The following is a 26638-nucleotide window of genomic DNA, read 5'->3' on the forward strand; positions in this document are numbered from 1 at the left end:
GTCACAGAACTAATTCCTTTTTTCTGTTGGAAGCTAAATTGCAGTGTCTTTTAGGAATGGTTGAAAGGACAGTGTTGTATGTGGGAGACAGGTGGTGTCGCAGACCACCTCCTCTGTTCAGGGATGGTTTATCAACCCTGACATAGATAGCTTCCCTCACTCCGCTTTCGTACCAGCTGTCCTCCCTGTCCAGAATCTGTACATTGTTGTTGTCAAAGGAGTGCTGTTAAGTGCAGGTAGACTGCTGAGTCTAGACCTGAAGAGTTTGCTATGCGTCGGATTAGTGGTTGTTTTGTTTCCCCAGTATATGAATCAGTGCATTCATCTTTACACTGGATAGCATACACTGGATTGTTTTTGTGGATGTGGGGTGTCCGGTCTTTAGGATGCACCAGTCTCTGTCTCAGGGAGTTGCCTGGTTTGAAGTGTACTGGGATGTTGTGTTGGTTAAAAATTCTTCTGAGTTTCTCAGATAGACCTGATACATATGGAATGACAATATTTTTTGCGTGTGACACTTTTTTTTTTACTCCTAATCCACTCTGTTCTAGTTATTTCTGGAACAGGATGACCATTGGGCTAACCACAGTTTTTGAAGGCTTCCCTCAAATGCCTATGCTGTTTTTCTTTGGCCTGTGAGCTGGTAGGAACATTATCAGCTCTGCGTTGAAGGGTTCTGATAACGCCCAGTTTGTGGTGTGAATCAAAAAGTAGAGTTTTTAAAGTAGTGATTTATATGTGAGGGTTTTCGGTAAACCCTAACATGGAGGCCTCTGTTTTCTCCAATGTGGACATCACAGTCCTAAAAAGGCAACTTACTGTATTTGGCATCCTCACGTGTGAACTTGATGTTTTTGTCCACTGAGTTCATGTGCTCGGTGAAGGCTTGCACTTATTGGTTTATGATTTTTCACCCATGCGTCATCTACATATCTGTACCAATGACTTGGTGCTGTTCCCTTAAAAGAGCTCTAAGCTCTCTTTTCCATGTCCTCCATGTAAAGGTTTGCTACTATTGGGGGATCCCATGGCACAACCATGGTTTTGTCAGTAAAACGTAGTACGTAGTGTTAATGCAAAGTTCTCTCAAAAGGCAAATCTGTTCTGGGTTTAGTGTGGATCCATCCTGTAAGGTGCGATCACCTAGTAGACGTTGCCTCACTGTCTCTACTGCATCCTGGGTTGGAATACAGGTGAACAGGGAGGTGACGTCGGAAGAAACTATAGATTCATTTTTGTCCAGTTTTAGATCTCTGATCTTTGCTACAAAGTGGACACTCTTGTGATTTTGGATCACATCGGACTCTCTGCCCCGCAGGTTTGAGGACCAGTCATAGACAATTTAGAGTGAAAAGCTAATTTTATTTTCACTCGTATACAAAACATTCTAACTTGGATTGTTTACCTGGCCTCGAGACTCTCCCGAAGGACAGTGCAGCGAAGACACAACAAACTCTCTTTTTGTCTCTCATGGACACACACCTGTTGTTGTTGACTTTGGACTAGCGACTGGACGACATCAAAGCCGCGGAACAGAGACACACTGCAAGCTTACACACAAACATGCATCTACAAAAATATACGCCACACACATACATACCCCCCGCCCCAACGCAAATCCCATAGGGGTGATGAAAGGATGGTCAGCGCCTGAGAGCTGCGGCGTACCACCATGACCCCACACTCCCTTCCATCTGTTGCTAGATATCTCGAGATGTATGTTGTAATATGTATGCTTTGCTATGGAGGTTTCTTCCACTCATCCTTCCCCAGCGTTTGACCTTTTTCCACATCTTTTACGGGGCGCCTTGTGGCGACCCATCAGCGTTCCTGTTCTGTAACCCTGTACACCAGCGTTTCTCAAAGTGCGGGGCGCGCCCCACTGGTGGGGAATAGAGACATGACAGGTGGGGAGCGAGGAACGGGAGGAAATTTCACTTTAAATTTTTTTTTTTTTTTTTATTATATTCTTAGATTATTTTTTTTTACTATGCTTTCATTTTCTATACACACTGTAAATCACTTTGTGATTCTGTCTGTGAAATCCGCTATACAAATAAATGGAAATTACCGGTACTTATTTTTACTGTAGGCTTTAAATTTCTCGGTAGGAGCGAAAGTTTGACAGACATAGCAACAGTAACTAATGGGGGCGGGGCTAAGCGGAACAAACTTTCGCGCGGATGGGTAGCAGGCTAATGTGTGGACCACAATTACACAAACATATACATTTGTGACTCGCACCTCAAAGGTCGTCGAGCCAGAGCCAGAGCCAGCGCCTGCAGAGAAACAAAAATCTGACGGGCACACACTGTGTCATTCAGCGGGAAACACTCGCATCAAGGCAGCTCAGCTCCGAACTCAATGAGGTTTTAACAGATGTTGTGAGCGCGGTAAATTTGATCAAAACACGACCACTGAAAGTGCGACTGTTCTCTGCACTGTGTGAGGAAATGGGAGCTGATCATACAGCCGTGCTGTCACAGTGAAGCAAGGTGGCTCTCCCGGGGAAAAGTGCTGTCGCTTGCCCTGTCTTGCCAAATGCATAGCTCCTCCTTTTTTTTTTGCAAAGATTGCAAAGTGGCACTTTTATTTTATTTATTATTGAACTTGATGTAAGTTATTTGATTTATTATTGAACTTGATGCAAGTTATAACACTTTTTATTTATTATTGAACTTGATGCAAGTTATAACACTTTTGTTTTATTTATTATTGAACTTGATGCAAGTTGTAACACTTTTTTTGATTTATTATTCAACTTGATGCAAGTTATTTATTATTGAACTTGATGCAAGTTATAACACTTTTATTTGATTTATTATTGAACTTGATGCAAGTTATAACACTCTTTTTGATTTATTATTGAACGTGATGCAAGTTATAACGCTTTTTTTCATTTATTATTCAACTTGATGCAAGTTATAAAACTTTTGTTTGATTTATTATTCAACTTGATGCAAGTTATAACACTTTTTTTGATTTATTATTGAACTTGATGCAAGTTAAAACACTTTTATTTGATTTATTATTGAACTTGATGCAAGTTATAACACTCTTTTTGATTTATTATTGAACGTGATGCAAGTTATAACGCTTTTTTTCATTTATTATTCAACTTGATGCAAGTTATAAAACTTTTGTTTGATTTATTATTCAACTTACGAAAAACGAGCAGGCACCTGCTGCATATGCCACAACAGAAGGAAAAAAAAAAAAGAGATGGACACTTTTACGGAGCGGAGAAGGCCCCCGACGCCTCGCCGGGGTCCGGGACCGAGGCCCCTTCCCCGGAGAGGGCCCCACCGGGAGCCGTAGCTGAGGCGATCCGCGAGAAGGGCCTGACGCACGTCCAGGGTCACTACCGCGCCCACCGCACCGACACCCCGCCTCGTCCGCTTTCGACGCGGCCGGCGTCACGCGCAGCAGGTAAGCAGCTTACCTGCCCGCCACCCCCCGTGGCCGGGGGCTCGTAACATGGGTCACTCCGCGCGCTCCGCCCGCGCAGCTTACCTGCTTGCCATCCCTGTTGCCGGGGGCGCGTAAAAGGGGTCACTCCGCGCTCAGTGCGCTCACGAAAGGGGTGGGGCTCACCCTGGTTGATATAGAGAGCAGGACAGTGGCCATGGAATTTCATTTAAGGTTTGTGATAAACCATCAAACTCATTCGTTAAAAGGACTCTATAGTAATATAAAGCGAATTTTTCTGGACATTATCATGCAAGAAAAGTTTATTTTTGGGATCGCGATCACCGCGTAATGATTTTTAAAGGTTGCATTACATTATTAACTGTCCCATGTGATCAGCCAGTGCAATTGGAAGTCCATGCTCAATTATTGCCTCCGTAAATAAAACTTTGGCATTTATCACATCCAAAGAATCTGTTTGGGCGACGAAAAACGTTGAAAGTTTTCCACTTGTATCGCTAGCAACGGCATTAGACTTGTGTTTTTTTGTCCCAACGTGGTCTTTTACATCGCTAATTCCTCCGTGTCCGATCGAAAAATCTTGTCTGCACAAGGTGCAATTTGCGTAGTTTTCACCCTTTTTTTTTTTTTTTATTAATATTAGATATATAACAACGGGCGGATGGCGGGCGGATGCAGTTCTGATCAAACGTTACATCGGGTGGATGGCGGATGGTTGACGACTTTCTGACGCGGTTGCGGATGAGATAAATTGCCTATCCGCGCATCTCTAGTAGATAGGATCTTTGATCCTAGACACAACTTACATTCTAAAATGTTCTTTTCTTTGTGCTCGACAAAAGAAAAGTAGTGAGAATGTTAAGACACTCGACTTCTGGCTTCACTTCACCATGATGTCATGTTAGTTGTTATGAGAGTAGCGTATGTGTGTGTGTGTGTGTGTGTGTGTGTGTGGCCCTTTAAGATATGACAGCATGTGAGGTGAGTGACGTCAGTGAGTGAGTGGGCGAGAGAAGTGAGGGAGCGGCGACAGTGAGCGCGTGCAGGTGCTCTAGCTTGGTGGATGGCTGCGTCCAATAAAGTCACAAAGTTGCAACAAACCGCCGGGCTCGTCATTCACCCTCAGCTGTAAAGACCCACTTCCGGGTAAAGTGAAGGTTGTTAGCCCCGAAGTACATAGGCCCTGGAGGAACTTCTCCCTGCGCCCCTCAACTACGGTCTGGGAGCCCACCCCGCCCACACAAAGCACGCCTCTTCTTCTCCACGCAGCGCTGCAATAAAACACTCAGATCTTCTGTTTCTAGCCGATACTACATACAAAATAACGTAAAATAACGCAGTAACGCATCATGTAGTAACGGTAACTGAGTTACTGAATATAAAAAATAACGCGTTAAGATTACTAGTTACCGCCGAAACTAACGACGTTACAGTAACGCGTTAGTCCCAACACTGCATATATATATATATATATATATATATATATATATATATATATATATATATATATATATATATATATATATATATATAGTGTTTGTGTTTGTATTTTGCCAACATGGAAGAATCATATTTGGCAGGTTGTATCATATTTTTCAGTCATCTTGAGGAAATGGCATAAAGAGGAAGATGACAATATAATGTAACTTGGACAAGGATGTACAGAACAGAGGAGATTTAGTACATTTTTATTTTTGGTTTTAGGCGATTCTTTCTTTTTTTTTTCTGACAAAATCCCTTCATTATCCAGCTATGGATTTCTGAGAGCTGGTTAAAAAGAATAAATACAGAATACGTTACTTTAATAAACGTAATGTTGTCAGTGATTTGGGAACTGACATTGCAGAGAATCAAACCCACGTCTTACCATCGTGCTACCAAAGTTCTGACAATGTCAACAATAAAAGAAGCGTATTTAATAGTCATTACATGGATATCAGGTTTGTCGATTGAATTCAGTTTGTCGATCTTCTTTGATTCTTGTGGCATTTTAAAAATCTATCCAGAACTGACCACAAGTCTCAAAAGCCCACATTTTCAATGGAGCTTGGGTGGTTTATGAGTTATCTAATGTTCTGGCAAAACTGAATCCGCATTCCAAAACTGTTACGTGGTACAAACGGGCAGTGAGGCTGAACCGCGTCCCGAAGCGGTCACATGGTACAATTTTGCAACAAGGCGTCACACGTCCACATTTTTGGCTCCTCCCCTAAAGAAGCATGCCTGGATATGCGCTTCGTGAAACGCCCCTCCATTTCTCTTCAGAGTCTTGAAACCTTGGCACATTTGGCCCCATCAATAGTTGTTTTCTCATTCCTGTCGTCCACAGCGTTTGTTTTCTTTTCGACTTGATAGTGTGACTTGTCCCGCCCTTTTTAGGTGTGTACACTCCTGTGTTAGAAAACATAAAAACCAGTTCACAAAACAATCCTAAACAGTAAATGGTGTCATCGTCATAGCCAAACTGGCATGTTGCCAGATAGCTCACATGGAAAGTGACTTGGCGGGTTCAAACCGCAACTTAACTTTGATGTGGGGCTGCCATGCTCACCAGGGCACCAGTTCAAGGATGCACATAAAAGTAATGTCTCAGGGCATTCAATCGTTCACAACTGGACTGCTTGGTTTGTCTTGGAAGATGTTTCTCCGCTTATCCGAGTAGGCTTCATCAGTTCGTGCTCATAAGACTTAGATTGGTCAGATATAGTCCAGCGGCTGGTGCCAAAACCCCAAATATACATACTCATATATATACATACTCCAAAAACCAGGAGGGTGTGCCTGGGCAAGGATGGTTTCGCCCTATCGTGTTGAGAAGAAAACATTTTAAAGCAAACAAGCAATCCCAACTGTCAAAGCCAACACCTCCAGGCAACTTCAACCCTAAACTAACACCCTCCCTTCCTCATCATCCCTCTTCGGATTGTAAAAAATCAAATGTAGTCACTTTTTCTTATAATTTCTGATCTCTCTCTGTGTCCGATACTCGCTGTACATACAGTATGTACCAAGTCAGACCTACACTGTTCCAATGTCAATTTCTCTGATGATGCAATTGTTGATACCAACCAAACTTAACCCCCCCCCCCCCCCCCCCCCGCATATCCCACCCACCGGATTGTAAATAATGTAAATAATTAAATTTATATGCTGTGATGATTAACTTGTGTGATGACTGTATTATGAAAATAGTATATATCTGCATCATGAATCAATTTAAGTGAACACCGACTTAAACAAGTTGAAAATTTTATTCGGGTGTTACCATTTAGTGGTCAATTGTACAGAATATGTACTTCACTGTGCAATCTACTAATAAAAGTTTCAATCAATCAATCAAAACAACAGTCGTTGAAGTGTAATTTCCCCTCGTTAGCATTGAGGTATTGTGTGGCAGAACGATGGCTGTGGATGGACGACTACCAGTTCAAAATAGTCCCCCGCGTAAGCATTCCATTCAGTTGTAAACAAATTGCATTCTGGTCACAGAACTAATTCCTTTTTTCTGTTGGAAGCTAAATTGCAGTGTCTTTTAGGAATGGTTGAAAGGACAGTGTTGTATGTGGGAGACAGGTGGTGTCGCAGACCACCTCCTCTGTTCAGGGATGGTTTATCAACCCTGACATAGATAGCTTCCCTCACTCCGCTTTCGTACCAGCTGTCCTCCCTGTCCAGAATCTGTACATTGTTGTTGTCAAAGGAGTGCTGTTAAGTGCAGGTAGACTGCTGAGTCTAGACCTGAAGAGTTTGCTATGCGTCGGATTAGTGGTTGTTTTGTTTCCCCAGTATATGAATCAGTGCATTCATCTTTACACTGGATAGCATACACTGAATTGTTTTTGTGGATGTGGGGTGTCCGGTCTTTAGGATGCACCAGTCTCTGTCTCAGGGAGTTGCCTGGTTTGAAGTGTACTGGGATGTTGTGTTGGTTAAAAATTCTTCTGAGTTTCTCAGATAGACCTGATACATATGGAATGACAATATTTTTTGCGTGTGACACTTTTTTTTTTACTCCTAATCCACTCTGTTCTAGTTATTTCTGGAACAGGATGACCATTGGGCTAACCACAGTTTTTGAAGGCTTCCCTCAAATGCCTATGCTGTTTTTCTTTGGCCTGTGAGCTGGTAGGAACATTATCAGCTCTGCGTTGAAGGGTTCTGATAACGCCCAGTTTGTGGTGTGAATCAAAAAGTAGAGTTTTTAAAGTAGTGATTTATATGTGAGGGTTTTCGGTAAACCCTAACATGGAGGCCTCTGTTTTCTCCAATGTGGACATCAAAGTCCTAAAAAGGCAACTTACTGTATTTGGCATCCTCACGTGTGAACTTGATGTTTTTGTCCACTGAGTTCATGTGCTCGGTGAAGGCTTGCACTTATTGGTTTAGGATTTTTCACCCATGCGTCATCTACATATCTGTACCAATGACTTGGTGCTGTTCCCTTAAAAGAGCTCTAAGCTCTCTTTTCCATGTCCTCCATGTAAAGGTTTGCTACTATTGGGGGATCCCATGGCACAACCATGGTTTTGTCGGTAAAACGTTCCCATGAATTGAAAGTACGTAGTGTTAATGCAAAGTTCTCTCAAAAGGCAAATCTGTTCTGGGTTTAGTGTGGATCCATCCTGTAAGGTGCGATCACCTAGTAGACGTTGCCTCACTGTCTCTACTGCATCCTGGGTTGGAATACAAGTGAACAGGGAGGTGACGTCGGAAGAAACTATATATTCATTTTTGTCCAGTTTTAGATCTCTGATCTTTGCTACAAAGTGGACACTCTTGTGATTTTGGATCACATCGGACTCTCTGCCCCGCAGGTTTGAGGACCAGTCATAGACAATTTAGAGTGAAAAGCTAATTTTATTTTCACTCGTATACAAAACATTCTAACTTGGATTGTTTCCCTGGCTTCGAGACTCTCCCGAAGGACAGTGCAGCGAAGACACAACAAACTCCCTTCTTGTCTCTCATGGACACACACCTGTTGTTGTTGACTTTGGACTAGCGACTGGACGACATCAAGGCCGCGGAACAGAGACACACTGCAGGCTTACACACAAACATGCATCTACAAAAATATACACCACACACATACATACCCCCCGCCCCAAAGCAAATTCCTTAGCGGTGATGAAAGGATGGTCAGCGCCTGAGAGCTGCGGCCTACCACCATGACCCCGCTCTCCCTTCCCTCTGTTGCTAGATATCTCGAGATGTATGTTGTAATATGTATATGTGCTTTGCTATGGAGGTTTCTTCCCACTCCAGACTGGGCCCCCTTAGGAGCCCATTGTATTTTTTTACTCATCCTTCCCCAGCGTTTTACCTTTTTCCCCATCTTTTATGGGGCGCCTTGTGGCGACCCATCAGCGTTCCTGTTCTGTAACCCCGTACACTGTTTGTTTTTGTCTAATCTTGAATGGGTTTGTGCTGAAAACAAAGTTTCGTTGTACTTGTGCAAAGACAATAAAGACCTATTCTATCCAATCCTATCCTTGAGTTTTGGACATGATGTTCAAGGAGGCACGTAAATAAAGTAATGCCTTGCACATATTAGTTATTGAAGTACTTTTTTGTATTTTTAGTTCATTGTTATTATTGTTTTACATTGAACAAGAGAGCACAGCATACCAAGTCAGATTCCTTGTGTGTTAAACATTTTTGACCAATGATGGCTGATTCTGATTATTTTTAGCTCCTCCCCTAAATGATGCAACGCAACATCACATTACCTGATGTGAACACATTGAGGAAGTGAATTGTCATTCGCTCAGGTGTACAGTTGTAACGACAACGATCGCCAGGTAAGTTTGTCACTTTCTTTGTCTCGCTAAGTTGCTAACTAACAAATATTTTCATTCTGCACTTGCGACAGCAGATAATGAACTTGCTTGTGTTATCAATGCCAATTGTGAAAATACACCACGGACTGCCTGGTAAGTCCATTCTAATATTCCAAAATCATTTAATAAATTGACACCTATTATGACACTGTTTTTATTTTCATGACTATTGTTGACATTGTTTACTTTGACCCAACATGAGTAGTTATGAACAAGTGCATTTTAGTCCCTTTTTTTGGTTTCTTTTTTAAAGGGAATATAAACAAATAATAAACGATGATATGCACTACATATGTATACAAATAATATATTTTCTGTGATATCAAGCAGTTTTTTTGTGTTTACTTTAAAGGGGAACTGCACTTTTTTTTTTTTTTTTTTAGAATTTTGCCTATCGTTCACAATCATTATGAGAGACAAGAAGACAACTTTTTTTTTTTTTTTTGCAGTCTAACATGTAAAAATCGTCTCGTTCTTGGTGGCAAGCGATGCAGCTAATGGGAATAATCCATTCTACCTCTAAATCACTTTAAAAATGCATTCAAAAACTGTCAACAATACTTAATTTACGTTCCGTAACCTGTATAATAACCAAGCTGTAGCAACTTTGTTATTAACGATCGCCAGGTAAGTTTGTCACTTTCTTTGTCTCGCTAAGTTGCTAACTAACAAATATTTTCATTCTGCACTTGTGACAGCAGATCATGAACTTGCTTTTGGTATCGATGCTAATTGTGCAAATACACCGCGGACTGCCTGGTAAGTCCATTCTAATATTCTAAAATCATTTAATAAATTGACACTTATTATGACACAGTTTTTATTTTCATGACTATTGTTGACATTGTTTACTTTGACTCAACATGAGTGGTTATGAACAAGTGCTATTTAGTCACTTTTTATAAATATAAACAATAATAAACGATGATATGCACTACGTATGTATACAAATAATGTATTTTCTGTGGTATCAAGCAGTTTTTTTGTGTTTACGTTAAAGGACGCAAAAGAAAAAGGCTCCGATTCTGCTACCGGAGTTTTTGTTAAATCTGAAGATTTTGACCACTGATTTGTGATCACAGCCACAGGAGAGTCACCTGGCATCTTCGATCTGATATTGGTCAGTTGAGAGGCACAGAAACGCTGAAATAAGGCGAGTTGGAAGAGCCGTTAGCCTCAAGCCAAAGGCGCCTTGCCGCAGTTCAAAGCGGTTGCCTGGCAACCAAAAGCTACGGCGAGTTTACAGCTGTTTTAAAGTGATTCCGACGTCGCAGAGTGATATAAGTTGACAGGCTGACACCCAAAATTGATCTCTGAACGGCGCAAGGTACGAAATTGCTGAAAAAACAAGTGAAAAGTACCGCAAGTTGCTAAAGAAGTAACTGCCGCTAAGACATAAGAGGCACTGACGTCATCGACTGCCGCGATGAAAAAAGGTAAAGGAAAGACTGAACAAGATTTGAGGCTGGACACAGGACATGATGGGAATCAAGAATGGATACAAAAAATACTCCATGATTTTAAAGAAGAAATGTTAGAAAAATGGAACTACATGATGTTAGAAAAATGGAACTACATGATGGAGGGATGGAAAGAAGAAATGAAAGAAATGAAAGAAGAACACAGACAAGATGTGAAAAGTCTGCAGCAATGTATAGAAAGTCTGCAATCTCACAAAACCATCAGAAATAATGAAGCCACTGAAATGGGCAAACAAATAAAGATCCTTCAAGAAGACAACAACATGCTGAAGAATATCATAGATGGAATGGATCAGGATAAACGGATGCATGATATCATCGTGACAGGGCACCGAATTAAACCAAGATCCTATGCGAAAGCTGTGAATAATGAAGGTGAACCAGATGAAATGGATATGGTCTCAGCAGAACAGCAAGTGGTCAACTTTCTGCAATCAAAAGAAATTGAAATTGATATTACCATCGAAACATGCATCCCACTGAACGGAAGAAACAACAACGCCACTCCAGTCGTGCTCGTGAAACTTGTAAACAGAAAATCTAAAATGGCATTGCTGAGACAGGGAAAGAAGCTGAAGGGAACAAATGTGTACATGAATGAGCATCTCACAAAACGTAATGCTGGAATTGCCAAGAAAGCACGCGACTTGAGAAAGCAGGGAAAAATCCAGGGAACTTGGAGCGCCAACTGTAAAATCTACATCAAGCTGAATGGAGGTCCAGAAGCAAGAGTACTTGCTGTCCAAGACATCAAGGACCTGGACAATTTTTAAAGTTTACACAGCTTCCACAACAACGATGATAATGAACTCTGACAGAAAACAAGCACCTAAATTCAGCATCAACACTACTATGTTCCAAGGAACGACTAAACAAGAGGACCTAGATTCAGGATTGCATCCACCTACACTTATAGAGATTATTGAAACAACATCAAAGATTGTTGAACAAGAAAACATGGAACTAAAAAATTTCTGCAACAAAGATCACAAAAATCAGGATTTGGAAAATGATATAGATCCAGATACAAATTTTTTCTCCCACTTCAGTAATAATTGTTTTTATTATACGGATGATCAATATAACAGCAACATTAAATGTGATAACGAATTGTCAATTATTCATTTTAATAGCAGAAGCTTGTATGCAAACTACAACAATATTAAGAACTTTTTGGAACACATCAACGAACCCTTCAAAGTGATTGCTGTCACGGAAACATGGATTGATGATAAAAAAGGAATAGATTTTGATCTGGATGGATATGAACTAAACTACATCAACAGAAACAACACAAATGGAGGAGGAGTAGCTGTGTACGTGATGAAGAACCTGAACTACAAAGTGGTAAAAAACATGTCATTTGCTATAGATAATATTTTAGAATGTATAACAATTGAAATATGTCAGGAAAAAAGCAAAAACATATTCATCAGTTGTATATATAGATCACCTAAGTCAAGTATAGAAACATTTGAAGAATGGATCAAGGCTACTTACATGGACAATGGGCAAAGAATAATTTTCCTATGTGGTGACTTTAATATTGACTTATTGAACCCTAACAAGCAAAAGTCTAGCATCAGTTTATATCCTAAAATCACAAAGCCAAGCAGAATTACAGGACACTGTGCCACGCTTATTGATAATATTTTTACCAATGATTTTGATAATAACACTACAAGTGGTCTACTTATAACCGATGTTAGTGATCATCTGCCAGTTTTTACAATATATGATGGAAACTACAAGAAGAACATGGAAGACAAAAGGACATTTCGAAGACTGTGCACAGAGAAGAGGATGATTGCTTTCAAAATTGAGCTACAAAAGCAAGATTGGGACAATGTGTACAATGAAAATGAGGTTGATGAAGCATATGAACATTTCTTAAACAAGTTCATAATACTTTATAACAAACATTGTCCATGGATACAACTCAGTAATAAGCAGAGAAAGAATAATCAACCATGGATGACAAAAGGATTAAAAAATGCTTGTAAGAAGAAGAATACACTATATAGGAAATTTATAGCACAAAGAACTACAGAGGCAGAAATTAAGTACAAAAAGTATAAAAACAAGTTAACATACATACTACGATTATGTAGAAAATAATATTACAGTGAATTATTGGACAGGAACAAAACTAATATGAGAGCAACATGGGGCATCCTCAATAGCATTATTAAAAATGGCACTAAGAGGGACTACCCTCAATACTTCTTAGACGGAAATAAGAAAAATGACAACATAAAGGAAGTAGTTGAAAGCTTCAATAATTATTTTGTAAATATTGGACCAAAATTGGAAGAAAGGATTCCAGACCCAGTTTCAATTGAGGACTATAATGATACCATAGAGCGAAATCCCAACTCCATGTTCCTCAGTAATGTGACACAGGAGGAAATAGTTACAATCGTGAAAAAATGTAAATCCAAGACTTCAACTGATTGTAATGAAATTGATATGGAAACGATAAAAAAGGTTATTGATGAGATCTCAGGACCATTAATGTATATTAGTAACCTATCATTTCAAACAGGTACATTTCCAAACAAAATGAAAATAGCTAAAGTTGCACCAATTTACAAGACTGGCGACAAACATCAATTTACAAACTATAGACCTGTTTCCTTACTTCCACAATTTTCTAAAATCATTGAAAAACTGTTCAATAACAGATTAGAGAGTTTCATAAATAAAAATAGAATACTCGAAGAAAATCAATATGGATACAGAGCTAATGTTTCAACTTCGATGGCTTTAATTGAAATTACAGAAGAAATTACCAATGCTATAGATAATAAAAAATGTGCGGCAGCAGTTTTTATGGATCTAACTAAAGCATTTGACACAATTAATCACAATATTTTAATCAAAAAACTAGAACGATATGGCATCAGAGGGTTAGTCTTAAACTGGATAAGAAGTTATCTAATGAACAGGAAACAATACGTGAAGGTAGGCGAACACACCTCTACAACGCTAAATATATCCTGTGGTGTACCTCAGGGATCAATACTAGGACCTAAATTATTCAATCTATATATAAATGACATTTGTAAAGTTACAAAAGATTTAAAGTTAGTATTATTTGCGGATGATACAACAGCGTTTTGTTCAGGAGAGAACACACAGAAGATACTACAAATAATAACAGAAGAAATTAACAAATTAAAAAGATGGTTTGACAAAAACAGACTATCGTTGAATCTCAGTAAAACTAAAATAATGCTATTTGGTAACAGTAGAAGAGAAAGTCAAACACAAATACAAATAGACGGAATAGAAATTGAAAGAGTAAATGAAACCAAATTTCTAGGTATAATGATTGATGATAAATTGAACTGGAAATCTCACGTAAAAAATATACAACATAAAGTAGCAAGAAACACGTCAATAATGAATAAAGCAAAACATGTTCTAGACAAAAAATCACTTCATATTCTCTACTGCTCACTAGTGTTACCATATCTGAGTTATTGTGCAGAAATATGGGGAAATAATTACAAAAGTACACTTCATTCATTAACGGTGTTACAAAAAAGATCAGTTAGAATAATACATAATGTTGGATATAGAGAACACACAAATCCTTTATTTATTGAATCAAAGATTCTGAAATTCTACGACATAGTGAATTTGCAAACAGCTAAAATTATACACAAAGCAAACTATAACCTGCTACCCAAGAATATACAACAATTCTTTTCAAAAAAAGAGGAGAAATATAATCTTAGAGAGAAATGTAATTTAAAACATTTGTATGCACGTACAACACTTAAGACCTTCAGTATATCAGTATGTGGAATTAAATTATGGAATGGATTAAGCAAAGCAATCAAACAATGTACTAATATGATCCACTTCAAGAAACTCTTCAAACTTAAAGTGTTTACAAAGTACAAAGAAGAACCATGATAAACATTCTGAATTTATTTAACTCATCCATTCTTTCATTCTTTCACTCACAAAATAATCTTACTTATCTCAACATATGAAATGTAACTTACTTCACCAATTATTGTTTATTTACTTATTTTATTGTGATTACTTATGGAGTATATTGTGAATAAATTGAGAACAGGAAGTGAACAAAAGTTTTAGCAACTGTTATGTAAAAGAAAAGGGGTAGGATTAAATAAGCTTTGCTTCTTCCTACTCCTTTTCGAACATGTTGAAAAGAGAAACTGGAGATTGTGATGTATCATGTTGTATACTTGCATGTTCGAAATAAACTCAAACTCAAACTCAAGGGGAACTGCACTTTTTTTTTTTTTTTTTTTAGAATTTTGCCTATCGATCACAATCATTATGAGAGACAAGAAGACAAAATGTTTTTGTTTTTTCAGTCTAACATGTACAAAATGTCTCGTTCTTGGTGGCTAGCAATGCAGCTAATGGGAAAAATCCATTCTACTTCTAAATCACTTTAAAAAATGCATTCAAAAACCGTCAAACTATTTTTTTGTTTTAGAGGGGTTTGAACTGAAGCGTTTTTTATCATGTTTAAAATCTTAAAAAGAAGAAAAGACGTGTCTTCTTGTCTCTCATAATGATTTTGAACAATAGGCAAAATTCCCCAAAAAGTGCAGTTCCCGTTTAATATCTAACTGTGGACAGAGTTGACTTAAATATTCATAGAACAGTGTTGATATTAAAAAAAGATAAAACTCTCATCTTGTTTTGTTTTTCTCTCAGAGACTTACTCGCTCAAGTATTTCCACACTGCGTCCTCTCAAGTTACAAACTTCCCAGATTATGTGGTCGTGGCTTATCTTGATGACATTCAGATCGGTCGCTATGACAGCAACACAAAGAAAGCAGAAGCCAAACAAGAATGGATGAAGAACTTTACAATGGTGGATCAAGAGCACTTTACATGGCAGACACATTCAGGTATTCACAATGAAGTGAACGACAAAGACACCTTGGAACGATTACAGAAGTGCTTCAACCACACTGAAGGTTTGTTAATAAATATTTGATGTACTAAAATAAACACACATTACTGAACTGATACCTTGTCTGTGGGCATCCATAAAGAACGCAGAAAAAACACATGACTGACACTTAGAGGGCTCAAGTTATCAAAACTCACTTGTCTTGTATGTTGGCAGCTGCTGCAGGAGCCTATTATTAATGGTTTGTTTTTTTCTTGATTTGTGTGACGTGAGCAGGAACATTGTACAGTGTGGCACTGCGGTATGTTGTCCTGCTTGTTCGCCTAAAAGAAACTTTTAAAAAGCACGATCGGGTGTGGTACCACGACTTGTTTTCAAGAGACACTCAGAAAGAGCTTTAAGTTGGTCTGTAAAGCAAAATGTATCCAAAGTTTGACAAAACGCACCATCATTACAGGCTATGTAGAACACAAGGAAGTGTGGGAATTGTAGATTAAAATCATAGTATGACCTCTTAAAGACACAAGTGTGTATGTGTGCACGTGGGTTGATGGCGATGAGGTCTTACTCCATTTTTTATAATTTGTCTTACTCTTTCAGGTCTTCACATTTACCAGAAGATGAAAGGCTGTGAATGGAATGATGAAACTGATGAAATCAAGAGTTGGGAACAGTCCAGCTATGATGGAGAAGATTTTTTAGCGTTAGACACCAAGACATGGACATGGACTGCAGCAAAACCACAAGCCGTTCCCATGAAACACAAGTTGGACCATGATCGAAATCATATCGAGTACTTAAAGTTGTACTACACTGGGATCTGTGTTGATAACTTGAAAAAGTATGTGAACTTTGGTAAAGACATACTGATGAGAACAGGTAAACCACATGATGTATGCTGATAGCCCACCCCCTGTAGGAACATAAGTAACATTACAACCTACACTCTTTCACATGCAGAGCTTCCAGAAGTGTTTCTCCTTCAGAAGACGCCGTCCTCTCCAGTCAGCTGCTTCGCGACAGGTTTCTACCCCAGCAGTGCGGCCTTGTTTTGGAGGAAAGACGGCAAGGATCTCCAGGAGAACGTGGTGCACGGAGAAATGCTGCCCAACCCTGATGGAACCTTCCAGATGACCGTGGATCTGAAAGTGGAGGTGACGGCCGAAGTGGAGAGCAAGTATGAATGTGTGTTTCAGCTGTCTGGTGTCAAAGAGGACCTGGTCACCAAGCTGGAGAGAAGAAGCATCCTGAACAACGCAAGCGATGAAGGTGAGAAAGACACCCATTCATCCATCCATTTTCTACCGCTTGTCCCTCTCTGGGTCACGGGGAGTGCTGGAGACTCTCTCAGCTGCATTCGACACATTAAGTTGAATTATTACGTCCTCAAATCAAGAACATTGGCGATATTTTATCAGAACTTCCACCATTATTGATCCATGTCACAAGAACAATGCTGGACATTGATAGGATGCATGCAAAGTACTCATTCAGGTTTCCTCTTCCTGCTTTTTTGCTCTCAACAGACAATGTGTGGGTCCCCGTTGGCGCCACGGTGGCGGCTGTTGCAGTGATCCTCGCCATCATTGTTGTAGTCGCCGTGCGTCACAAGAACAAAAAAGGTGAGGGACACACTTCTTTTTTTGTGAGTTGGTGCTTTCCTCCAGGCTGCAAAGGTGCCGACAAACACTCCAAGATCCTCAAAGAGAGAGCACACACTCTCACATAGAAAGGTGATGTGAAGACAAAAGTCCAAGTCATCTTGTCTGTCTTTCATTTCAGCCAACTATGATCCAGCTGGTAAGGCAATCTTATTCTCTTTTCTTTGAACCGCCATAAACAAAGCAGGGGTGAAGCATCACTCGTATAAAAGTCTGATGTGGACGTTTGTTACAAGTTTAGCCTGAAAGTCTTCACTTTGTCTTACTGGATAGTAGAGTTGGACATCTCTTAGTGATGGACGAATCCATAGAGATACATGGGTAACCATGCCATTCAAAAAGGTTCTATTTTAAAAACGGAATGATATGATAGGGTGTATGAATGATTCCATTCTATGGTTAACATTTGTTGATGGACACTTTCTTTTTTACACCACAAAAGAACAAAAGCATTCCTTCCTGTACATACGCTCCTCCTCATGTTGGATGTATAGTTAAGACCTTGGCACCAAGCGCTCAGACGAAACCTGTCCAAGCTGAGTGTAAGAGCATGAGCTGATGAAAACGACTCTATTGAGAGGTCAAACGTCTTCTAAGACAAACCGAACAATCAACTGATTAGTGGAATGTCATGAGAATACAAATAACCTGATGAATGAAAACACTGTAGGCACATTCCTCTTCAAATATAGAAAAAAAAAACATTCTATAAAAGTGACATGCTAACATTATTTTCAAATGTGTAAAACACGACATATATCCCTAAAATGCTTTAAGGCAAAGATAAAGTAAAACGACAACAGAATCACATGTCAAATATATTTATGTTTAGACATGGACCAAAAAAGACTATCTATTAAACAAGTTTCTTTGATCGGATGATATAAAAATGCCATCCATCCATCTATCTTCTTCCGCTTATCGGATGTCGGGTTGCGGGGGGACTTCAGCCTAAGCAGAGAATTCCAGACTTCCCTCTCCCCAACTACTTCGTCCACCTCTTCCCGGGGATTCCGAGGCGTTTGAGGGGCCTTCTGACCGACAGAGCTTCTCAACCTATCGCTACGGGAGAGCCCCGCCACCCAATGAAGGAAACTCATTTCGGCCGATTGTACCCATGATCTTGTCTTTTGATCTTGTCATAACCCTAAGCTCATGACCATAGGTGAGGTTAGGGAGGTAGAGCGACTAGTAAATTGATAGCTTTGCCTTCCAGCTCAGCTGCCTTTTCACCACAACGGACCGATACAGGGTCCACATCACTGCAGACGCTGCACCGATTCGCCTGTCGATATCACAATCCACTCTTCCCTCACTCATGAACAAAAAAAACCCCAGAGGTACTTGAAGTCCTCCACTAGGGACAGGATCTCCTCCCCAACCCGCAGATGGCACTCCACCTTTTTCTGGGCGAGAACCATGGACTCAAAGTCGGAAGTGCTGATTTACATCCCAGTCGCTTCACATTCAGCTGCAAACCAATCCAGTGAGAGCCATAAATCCTGGCCAGATGAAGCCAGCAGGACCACATCATCCGCAAAAAGCAGAAACCTAATCCTGCAGCCACCAAACCGGATCCCCTCAGCGCCCTGACTGCGCCTAGAAATTCTGTCCATAAAAGTTGTAAACAGAATTTGTGACAAAGAGCAGCCCTGGCGGGGTCCAACCCTCACTGGAAACGGGTTCGACTTACTGCAGGCAATGCGGACCAAGCTCTGACACTGGTCATAGAGGTATGTCCATACTCTTTGAGCACTCTCATCAGGACTTCCCAAGGGACATGGACGAATGCCTTCTCTAAGTCTACAAAACACATGTAGACTGATTGGGCAAACACCCATGCACCCTTAAGGAATTGGTCCACAGTTCCGCGACCAGGACGAAAACCACAATGCTCCTCTTCAATCCGAGGTTTAACTAGCCGATGCAACCTCTTCTCAAGTACACCTCTTACCAGGAAGGCTGAGGAGTGTGATCCCACGATAGTTGGAACACACCCTCTGGTTCCTCTTTTTAAAAAGAGAAACCACCACCCCAGTCTGCTGATACAGAGGCATCCCCCTGTCAACTGATTGATAGTCTCGTGCAACACCCGGTCCGTTAATCGATGAATCTAAAGATTCACAGCTGATTCTGATCGAATGAGGTGACTGCTACCGACTCAACCGAATCGCTCACTTGTCAAACTGGATATCCGCTCAAACCGGTTTATCGTTACCAACCCTACTGGATAGCAGAGACGGAAACTGGCGCTTTTGGAAGCTGATAGTTTTGGTACTAGTATTGGTGAACATTAGAGCTGTCAAATTTAAAGGGAGAGTAACTAGTTAATGCTATAATTTCCTTTAACTGCACTTTTTATTTCCCTTTGCCTGATGTGTGACCGTCAGCCCTCACCGAAAGTGCGGGAAAACACACAGGTGCTGCAGGAACAAAGACCGAGCAGAAACAAACAAAGAAAAGGGCACACTAAATGGCAAAGTTACCCAAAGCCCCACAGCAGGGTCTCCCGACAAGACCGAAGCCATCTGCCGCCGCGAGCCGAGTCCTCATCACATCCCACGACCAACAACTTTACACAGAAATTGCAAAATGGGTGTCAACGCCCCTAATTCTGCGACCGATCAGTATTGTGGAGTAATGATACTATACGGTAATCTAAGGAAAGTACACCCGACACGCTGACCCAGGCACTTTTTTATGCTATAGTATAATTGTTATTTATAGTAAATGTGTGCCTGTGTCAGAAGTGGTGCACATGTGTGAAGTGTTTGTGTTAAGCTGTTTTAAAAAGCATAATGTATAACAAACGTGTAAAAAAACAAAAAAAATCCAGTCCCATGTTGATAGTATTCAAAACTTGACAATTATGTTTAGATTCTCAGGCAGTGATTCTCAAGCTGTCGTACGGCTCCATCTAGTGGTTCGCCAAAGAATCAATTAAATATTGTAATGACGTGATGTGTTTTATTTACTGATATTCAAACACAGTGTTACTGTTCAAACTGTGTGTAACGTTAGTGGCCAAAAATATTAAATATACTTGTTAAATAAAACCTCTTCTACGCTACCGTGTTTCAATGCTGGTCATTATGGTGGTAGTCAAGTGTTTTCTGAGGTGGTACTTAGTGAAAATAAGTTTGAAAACCACTGGTGTAAGGTAGACTTATTAAAACTGATAAACTATCTGTGATTAACCTTGATTAATTATGAGTTAACTATGGACAAAATGTGAAAAATCATAATTTATTTTAAATTTAAATGTTAATCGTTTGATAGCCTTAATTAAAATGTACGGTAGCAATGGATGGATGATAAGATACCCTGTCCCGAGTCACGTGACCTGCTGACATGCAGGCAATGTAAACGTGTCACACATCTAACTCTTGACAGGAAGTAGAAGTGCACCACTCTGCTTCTTGATGTTTCTCAACCAATGGAGTCACACATCAAAGATCTGATACGAGTGAAGATGCACCTTCTAGATGTACAGTGGGGAACATGAGTATTTGATCCCTTACGTTAGCATTCTGACTACCATAAAAGTTCTGGACTCTTCAAACCTTTGGAAAGAAGTAAAGGTACAAAATGTGAGGCGTTGATGTCACGGTGTGTTTGTGTTTGTCTGACAGCTGGTGACGATGGTACCTAGCGCTCAGAGAACTCAATGGATGAAATCAGTCGCAACACAGTAAGTTAGCTCACACTTTGCCGATATATTTGAGTTTTTTGTTGCAGATTTAAAATATGTTTTGTCCTGAGGAGCTTCCACCCTCATTTCTTTAGCGGAGATTCACACCTAGCAAAACATGGCTAATGCTAACACTAACGAGAGCGAGACGTTGTTCTAAAGAAAAGAAAAGTGTTGTCAGTAGTTGAGATTTGCGGCAACACACCTAGAACAACTGACTCTAAATCGACTTTCTTGTGAAAAAATCAGAGATTTTATTTTTAGGCCATATCGCCCAGGCCTAGCTCACATGGACCGTTTACGCATCCAAACTCGTCTTTCAGCTAACATTTCCACTTGGATTCTTGTGCTGTCATCCTTTTCCTCCAGGATCTTTTGAGCACTGGGACACAGAGCGACCACTGAGGAGCGTGGTCACACTTGAAGACGAGAAGGAGATGTGCTTTGCTCATCATCAAACTGCTCCTCGTGTTATACGGTCTCTTTTTTTAATGTTTTTTTTAATGTCTTAGAAAACGAGTTACGATCAAATGTTTTTGCTGCCTTTGGTGGGATCACTTGCACTGTAACACTTGGATACTTGTAATTATGTCTTTTCGTTTTCCTACACAGCTCTGTAATTCATTGGCCAAACGCTATGCACCTCCCAAACACTAGGGGGGGATTCTAGCCAAGAGGGAAATGCTACATGCTAATAGCAGTAACTGGTAGAAAATGGGTCAAATTGATAACATAACGTTCTGCAGCTCTTACATACAGACAGTAACTTAAAAAAAGGAACAACTTTATTATCTACTACCAAAGGTAAAGCCAGGACACATCATTGTGAGTTGAACTCTCACATAGGATGGCCAGATCTTTCTACTTGAAATTTGAGGCATTGGTACACTTTTATCTATAAAGCCATAATTGGGCTAATGACCTCTTACATTTGCAAGAAAATAGCACAAAGAAATGTAAACTTGTAGGGCTGTGAATCTTTGGGCACCACACGATTCGATTCAGAATTGATTCTCGATTCAAAACCAATACTTTTTTTAATAACATTAGATGCCGGTTCTACGATTAACTACATTCCTTCATAAAATAAACAGTTATGAACAATTTATATAATACATTAAAGTAATTAGTTTTTGTTTGATAAAATTCTACCCAAACATTTAATAAAGTCAAATACAAATAAGGTAAGATAAGTATCCCACACTTTTCTAAAGTAAATCTGTACAGTAGATATGATCATCTACATCAACAACATGATTTGTCTGAGTGGCTGGACAGAACAGATTGAAAACAATTATAATAATTTAAATCAATTTTTGATGTTTTTGAAGCGATTAAGAATCGTTACAAATAAAAATTGCGATTAATCTGAAAATCGAAAACATGACAGGGATTTTCCGGGTGAGTATTAAAATTCACTGAACGGATTTTGTCCTTAAATGACATTAAAAAGCATTACATTTGATATCCACAGGCATTACTAAACATTTAATTCAATAAAGTAACAAATGCTTTTAGCTCATCTCAAATCGGCGATTACAGGCAGGCGGCGGTTAACGGTGCAAAATTTCTTTGGGCGTGACCCACAAAGCAACCTCTGCTGTCGCCACCACAACTGGCAGCTGCTGCTACCACTACAGAAAAATACATTCCCAGATTAAACAATCTTGTGAGTCAATTTTAATTCACTACAGAGTAACAGTTAATGTAAGCTGTTCAACTATTCAAGATTAATATTGTCAAATGTTTAGAATTGTGTCCATATAGACAATAGTACGTTTTTGATTATATATAATAACTACCTGCAATAGGACACGGGCATTAAATGTGTTTTAAGTTGCATTAAAGTAGCATTAAATTAGATCTGCTGATACCTGCAGAAACCCTGTATGAAAGCCAGAGAGGAAACCTCATTTATTTGCACTTGTTAGGTCACGAGCAGCAGAACTGCTAAAGATCTATTGTAAATGTTGTAATTATTATTATTGCTGCTCCTGACATATTGGAACTGTTCCGTTTATTATTATGCTCCCAGTTACTTTTACAGTTAATTTTAAAATTGTACTCAATGTTTTTAAATGCTAACACCAAGAAGCCTCGCCCTATCTTATTGAGCTGCTGCAGCCTTTTTGTCCCAGCAGGACCCTGAGGTCCTCAGACCAGCTCCTCCTGGCTGTCCCAAAAACTAGGCTAAAAACCAGAGGAGATAGAACCTTCTCAGTGGCAGGGCCCAGACTGTGGAACAACCTTCCACTATCTATTAGGTCCTCCCAGTCTCTGAGACAATTTAAATCTAGGCTAAAAATATTTTTTTACTCCATGACGTTCAAATCCAGTTAGACAGGATCTCTTGGTTGTTTTTATTTCTTGTTTTGTATATTTATTAATTATTACATTGTAGTATTTTAGGTGATTCTGCACTTCTTTTAAGCTATTGTGTTGTATTCATCCTTCCATATTACAATATAAATGTGACACTATGTGCCCCTTTTTTTGTTGCAAATTGTTTCTTATGTCTGTACAGCACTTTGGCCAACTGGGCTTGTTTTTAAATGTGCTTGTGTGGTGTTCGGGTCTGTGGGACCCGTTTTCATTTTTTATTAAAAGAAAAATGATACAATTAATACATTTTTCAAACTGAGACACATTGACTTTGGCTCATTTTCTGTGAAGAACATACATCAGAATACATATTTAATGACCAAACACCGTACACATTTCTATTACATATAAGATGTTCGGGTCCACTGGACCCGGGGCTAAAAGTGTGGAAATTGATGTTCTGTGTACCACACACACACACACACACACACACACACACACACACACACACACAGCAGGCCTAGACAGGAGGAGGACAGAGTGTAGGTACACAGAACATCAGAGGGTCAAATGTGTGAGAAAATGAGAGCAGACAGTGTTGACAAACAATGTTGCAACCTTGTGTGGGAACCGCAGGTGCAGAAACACAAAAGAAGTATCCCTGTGAGATGCAGAAACTGGCAGAGAAATTTTCCGTGCAACGTTCATATTGTTGTTACTCAGCCAACATTTGTGGGTCTGATGGACCCGTTGCATTTTGTGGCTTTTAATGCCTCACAATCAAACACTTTTATGTTAAAATACTGAACAGATGTTTATTGGGAAAAGGTAAACATCTGTTCAGTATTTTAACATAAAAGTTTGTGATTGTGAGGCATTAAGAGCCACAAAATGCAACTGGTCCATCAGACCCACAAACGCTGGCTGAGTAACAACAATATGAACATTACACATGAGTTAAATAAATAAACTGAGCTGAACAAAGTAATTTCGCCTACTCCATAAGGCGTCAAACTTTGATGGTCAAATTGATGATTTGCCATGAAACTGAATGTTATTAACTGGACCTCACAAAGACACACCTTTTTAATCAGGCTTTTTACTGATTATGTTCAATCCTTATGTTTTTAATGATCTTATTGTGTTTTCTATTATAATTATTAATATTACTACAGAGTAAAAAAAAAAAAAAACGCATGTTGGATTAACTCTTAAAGAGTTGATATTAACTGTTTCAGATAACATTTGTAAAATTTACTCTATGGCCAGTGTCAACTTTTCAAAGTTGATTCTACTCAATTTAGTGTCACAATTAACAATGAAATGTGTAAAAAATATTTAACACTGTTGCTTTTCCACACTGGTCAGAGTAATATGATAACACTTAAAGGCCTACTGAAATTTTTTTTTTTAATTTAAACGGGGAAAGCAGATCCATTCTGTGTCATACTTGATCATTTCGCGATATTGCCATATTTTTGGTGAAAGGATTTAGTATAGAACAACGACGATAAAGTTCGCAACTTTTGGTCGCTGATAAAAAAAGCCTTAACTGTACCGGAAGTAGCGTGACGTCACAAGTTGAAAGTCTCCTCACATTTCTCCATTGTTTACACCAGCAGCGAGAGCGATTGGGACCGAGAAAGCGACGATTACCCCATTAATTTGAGCCATGATGAAAGATTCGTGGATGAGGAAAGTGAGAGTGAAGGACTAGAGTGCAGTGCAGGACATATCTTTTTTCGCTCTGACCGTAAATTAGGTTACCGGACCAGACGGAGTACCTGGAAAGGTGCTCAGGACGTGCGCCCACCAGCTCGCTCCCCCCCTCACCAGGATCTTCAACCTCCCCCTGGCTCAGGCAGTCATCCCATCCTGCCTGAAGTCATCTACAATAATCCCGGTGCCGAAGAAGTCTCCCATCACCAGCCTGAATGATTACCGACCAGTGGCCCTCACTCCGGTAATCATGAAGTGCTTCGAGCGACTTGTTCTCCAGCACATCAAGGACCATATCCCTCCAGACTTCGACCCCCACCAGTTCGCATACCGGGCGAACAGGTCCACAGAGGACGCCATCGCTGTTGCTCTCCACTCTGCTCTGAACCACCTGGAGCAGCAGCAGAGCTACGTCCGGATGCTCTCTGTGGACTATAGCTCTGCCTTCAATACAATAATCCCGGACAGACTCTGCAATAAACTGGACACTCTTGGCCTCCCCCCTCTCACAAACGCCTGGATAAGGGACTTCCTAACGGACCGACCCCAGAATGTGAGACTTGGCCCGCACCTCTCATCCTCCCGCACGCTGAGCATCGGCTCCCCACAGGGCTGTGTGCTGAGCCCCCTCCTCTACTGCATTTACACCCATGACTGCAGTCCGGCCCACAGTGACAACCTTACCGTCAAGTTCGCCGACGATACCACAGTGGTCGGGCTCATCTCCAGGGGTGACGAGGCTGCCTACAGAGAGGAGGTCCTGAAGCTGACGGCCTGGTCTTCGGAGAACAACCTCGCTCTCAACACCAGCAAGACCAGAGAGATCATCGTCGACTTCAGGAGGAGCAGCACCGACCCTGCCCCCCTCTACATCAACGGCGAGCGTGTAGAGAGGGTCCACACCTTCAGGTACCTTGGAGTCCACATCTCTAATGACTTCTCCTGGACAGTCAACACCACATCAATCATCAAGAAGGCTCAGCAGCGGCTACACTTCCTTAGAGTCCTCGGGAAGTACAACCTGAAGCCTGACCTGCTGCTGACCTTCTACCGCTCGTCCATCGAGAGCCTGTTGACCTACTGTATTACGGTATGGTACGGCAGCTGCACTGCAGCAGACAGGGAGAGGCTGCAAAGAGTGGTCAAGACGGCTCAGAAGATCATCGGCCGCCCTCTCCCCTCTCTGACGGACATCTACACCTCCCGCTGCCTCAACAGAGCCAGTGCCATCATCAAGGACAGCACCCACCCTGGCTCTGACCTGTTCCACCTGCTGCCCTCTGGGAAGCGCTACAGGTGCATTAAAACCAAAACAAACAGGCTAAAGAACAGCTTCTTCCCCAGGGCCATAACCATCCTGAACGGACTGCCCCATTGTCCCTCATAACTGCCTTCTCTTCGGTGCAATAACCCATTCCACCAACCACCCTGTTTTTTTTTTTGTTTTTGTTTTTTTTTCATGTATATATTCATTTCACACCATATTCATTGCACTTCTACATTTTTTATATTTTTATATATTTGCACATTGTTTTTCTAGCATGCACACATCGCACTGTATGGAATGGCCTCAATCTCGTTACCTTGC

General features: G+C 40.3%; 2 protein-coding genes across 6 annotated transcripts in view; both read left to right on the plus strand.

Annotated features, from left to right (window-relative positions):
• The window catches only part of LOC133612392 (class I histocompatibility antigen, F10 alpha chain-like), a 91448-nt gene extending 70000 nt beyond the window's left edge, over positions 1-21448 (plus strand). The window contains exon 7 of the mRNA XM_072914437.1: positions 21379-21448. The gene's annotated coding sequence lies outside the window, so the exon portion shown is untranslated. The remainder of the gene's footprint in view (positions 1-21378) is intronic.
• Positions 9183-26638, plus strand: part of LOC140679317 (major histocompatibility complex class I-related gene protein-like) — a 76295-nt gene continuing 58839 nt past the window's right edge. Inside the window, exons 1-8 of one of the 5 annotated variants that reach the window (XM_072914417.1) lie at positions 9186-9230; positions 9305-9362; positions 9971-10028; positions 15455-15721; positions 16258-16536; positions 16618-16926; positions 17184-17279; positions 17440-17457. In XM_072914417.1, coding sequence (XP_072770518.1) covers positions 9974-10028; positions 15455-15721; positions 16258-16536; positions 16618-16926; positions 17184-17279; positions 17440-17457 — 1024 coding nt within the window. In that variant the 5' untranslated portion in view covers positions 9186-9230; positions 9305-9362; positions 9971-9973. Of the gene's footprint in view, positions 9231-9301; positions 9363-9967; positions 10029-15454; positions 15722-16257; positions 16537-16617; positions 16927-17183; positions 17280-17439; positions 17458-26638 lie in introns of all 5 variants that reach the window. The other 4 variants (XM_072914411.1, XM_072914409.1, XM_072914413.1 and 1 more) reach the window with 4 other exon arrangements.

The sequence above is a fragment of the Nerophis lumbriciformis genome, linkage group LG01 (assembly GCF_033978685.3).
Source record: "Nerophis lumbriciformis linkage group LG01, RoL_Nlum_v2.1, whole genome shotgun sequence".
Lineage (NCBI taxonomy): Eukaryota > Metazoa > Chordata > Actinopteri > Syngnathiformes > Syngnathidae > Nerophis > Nerophis lumbriciformis.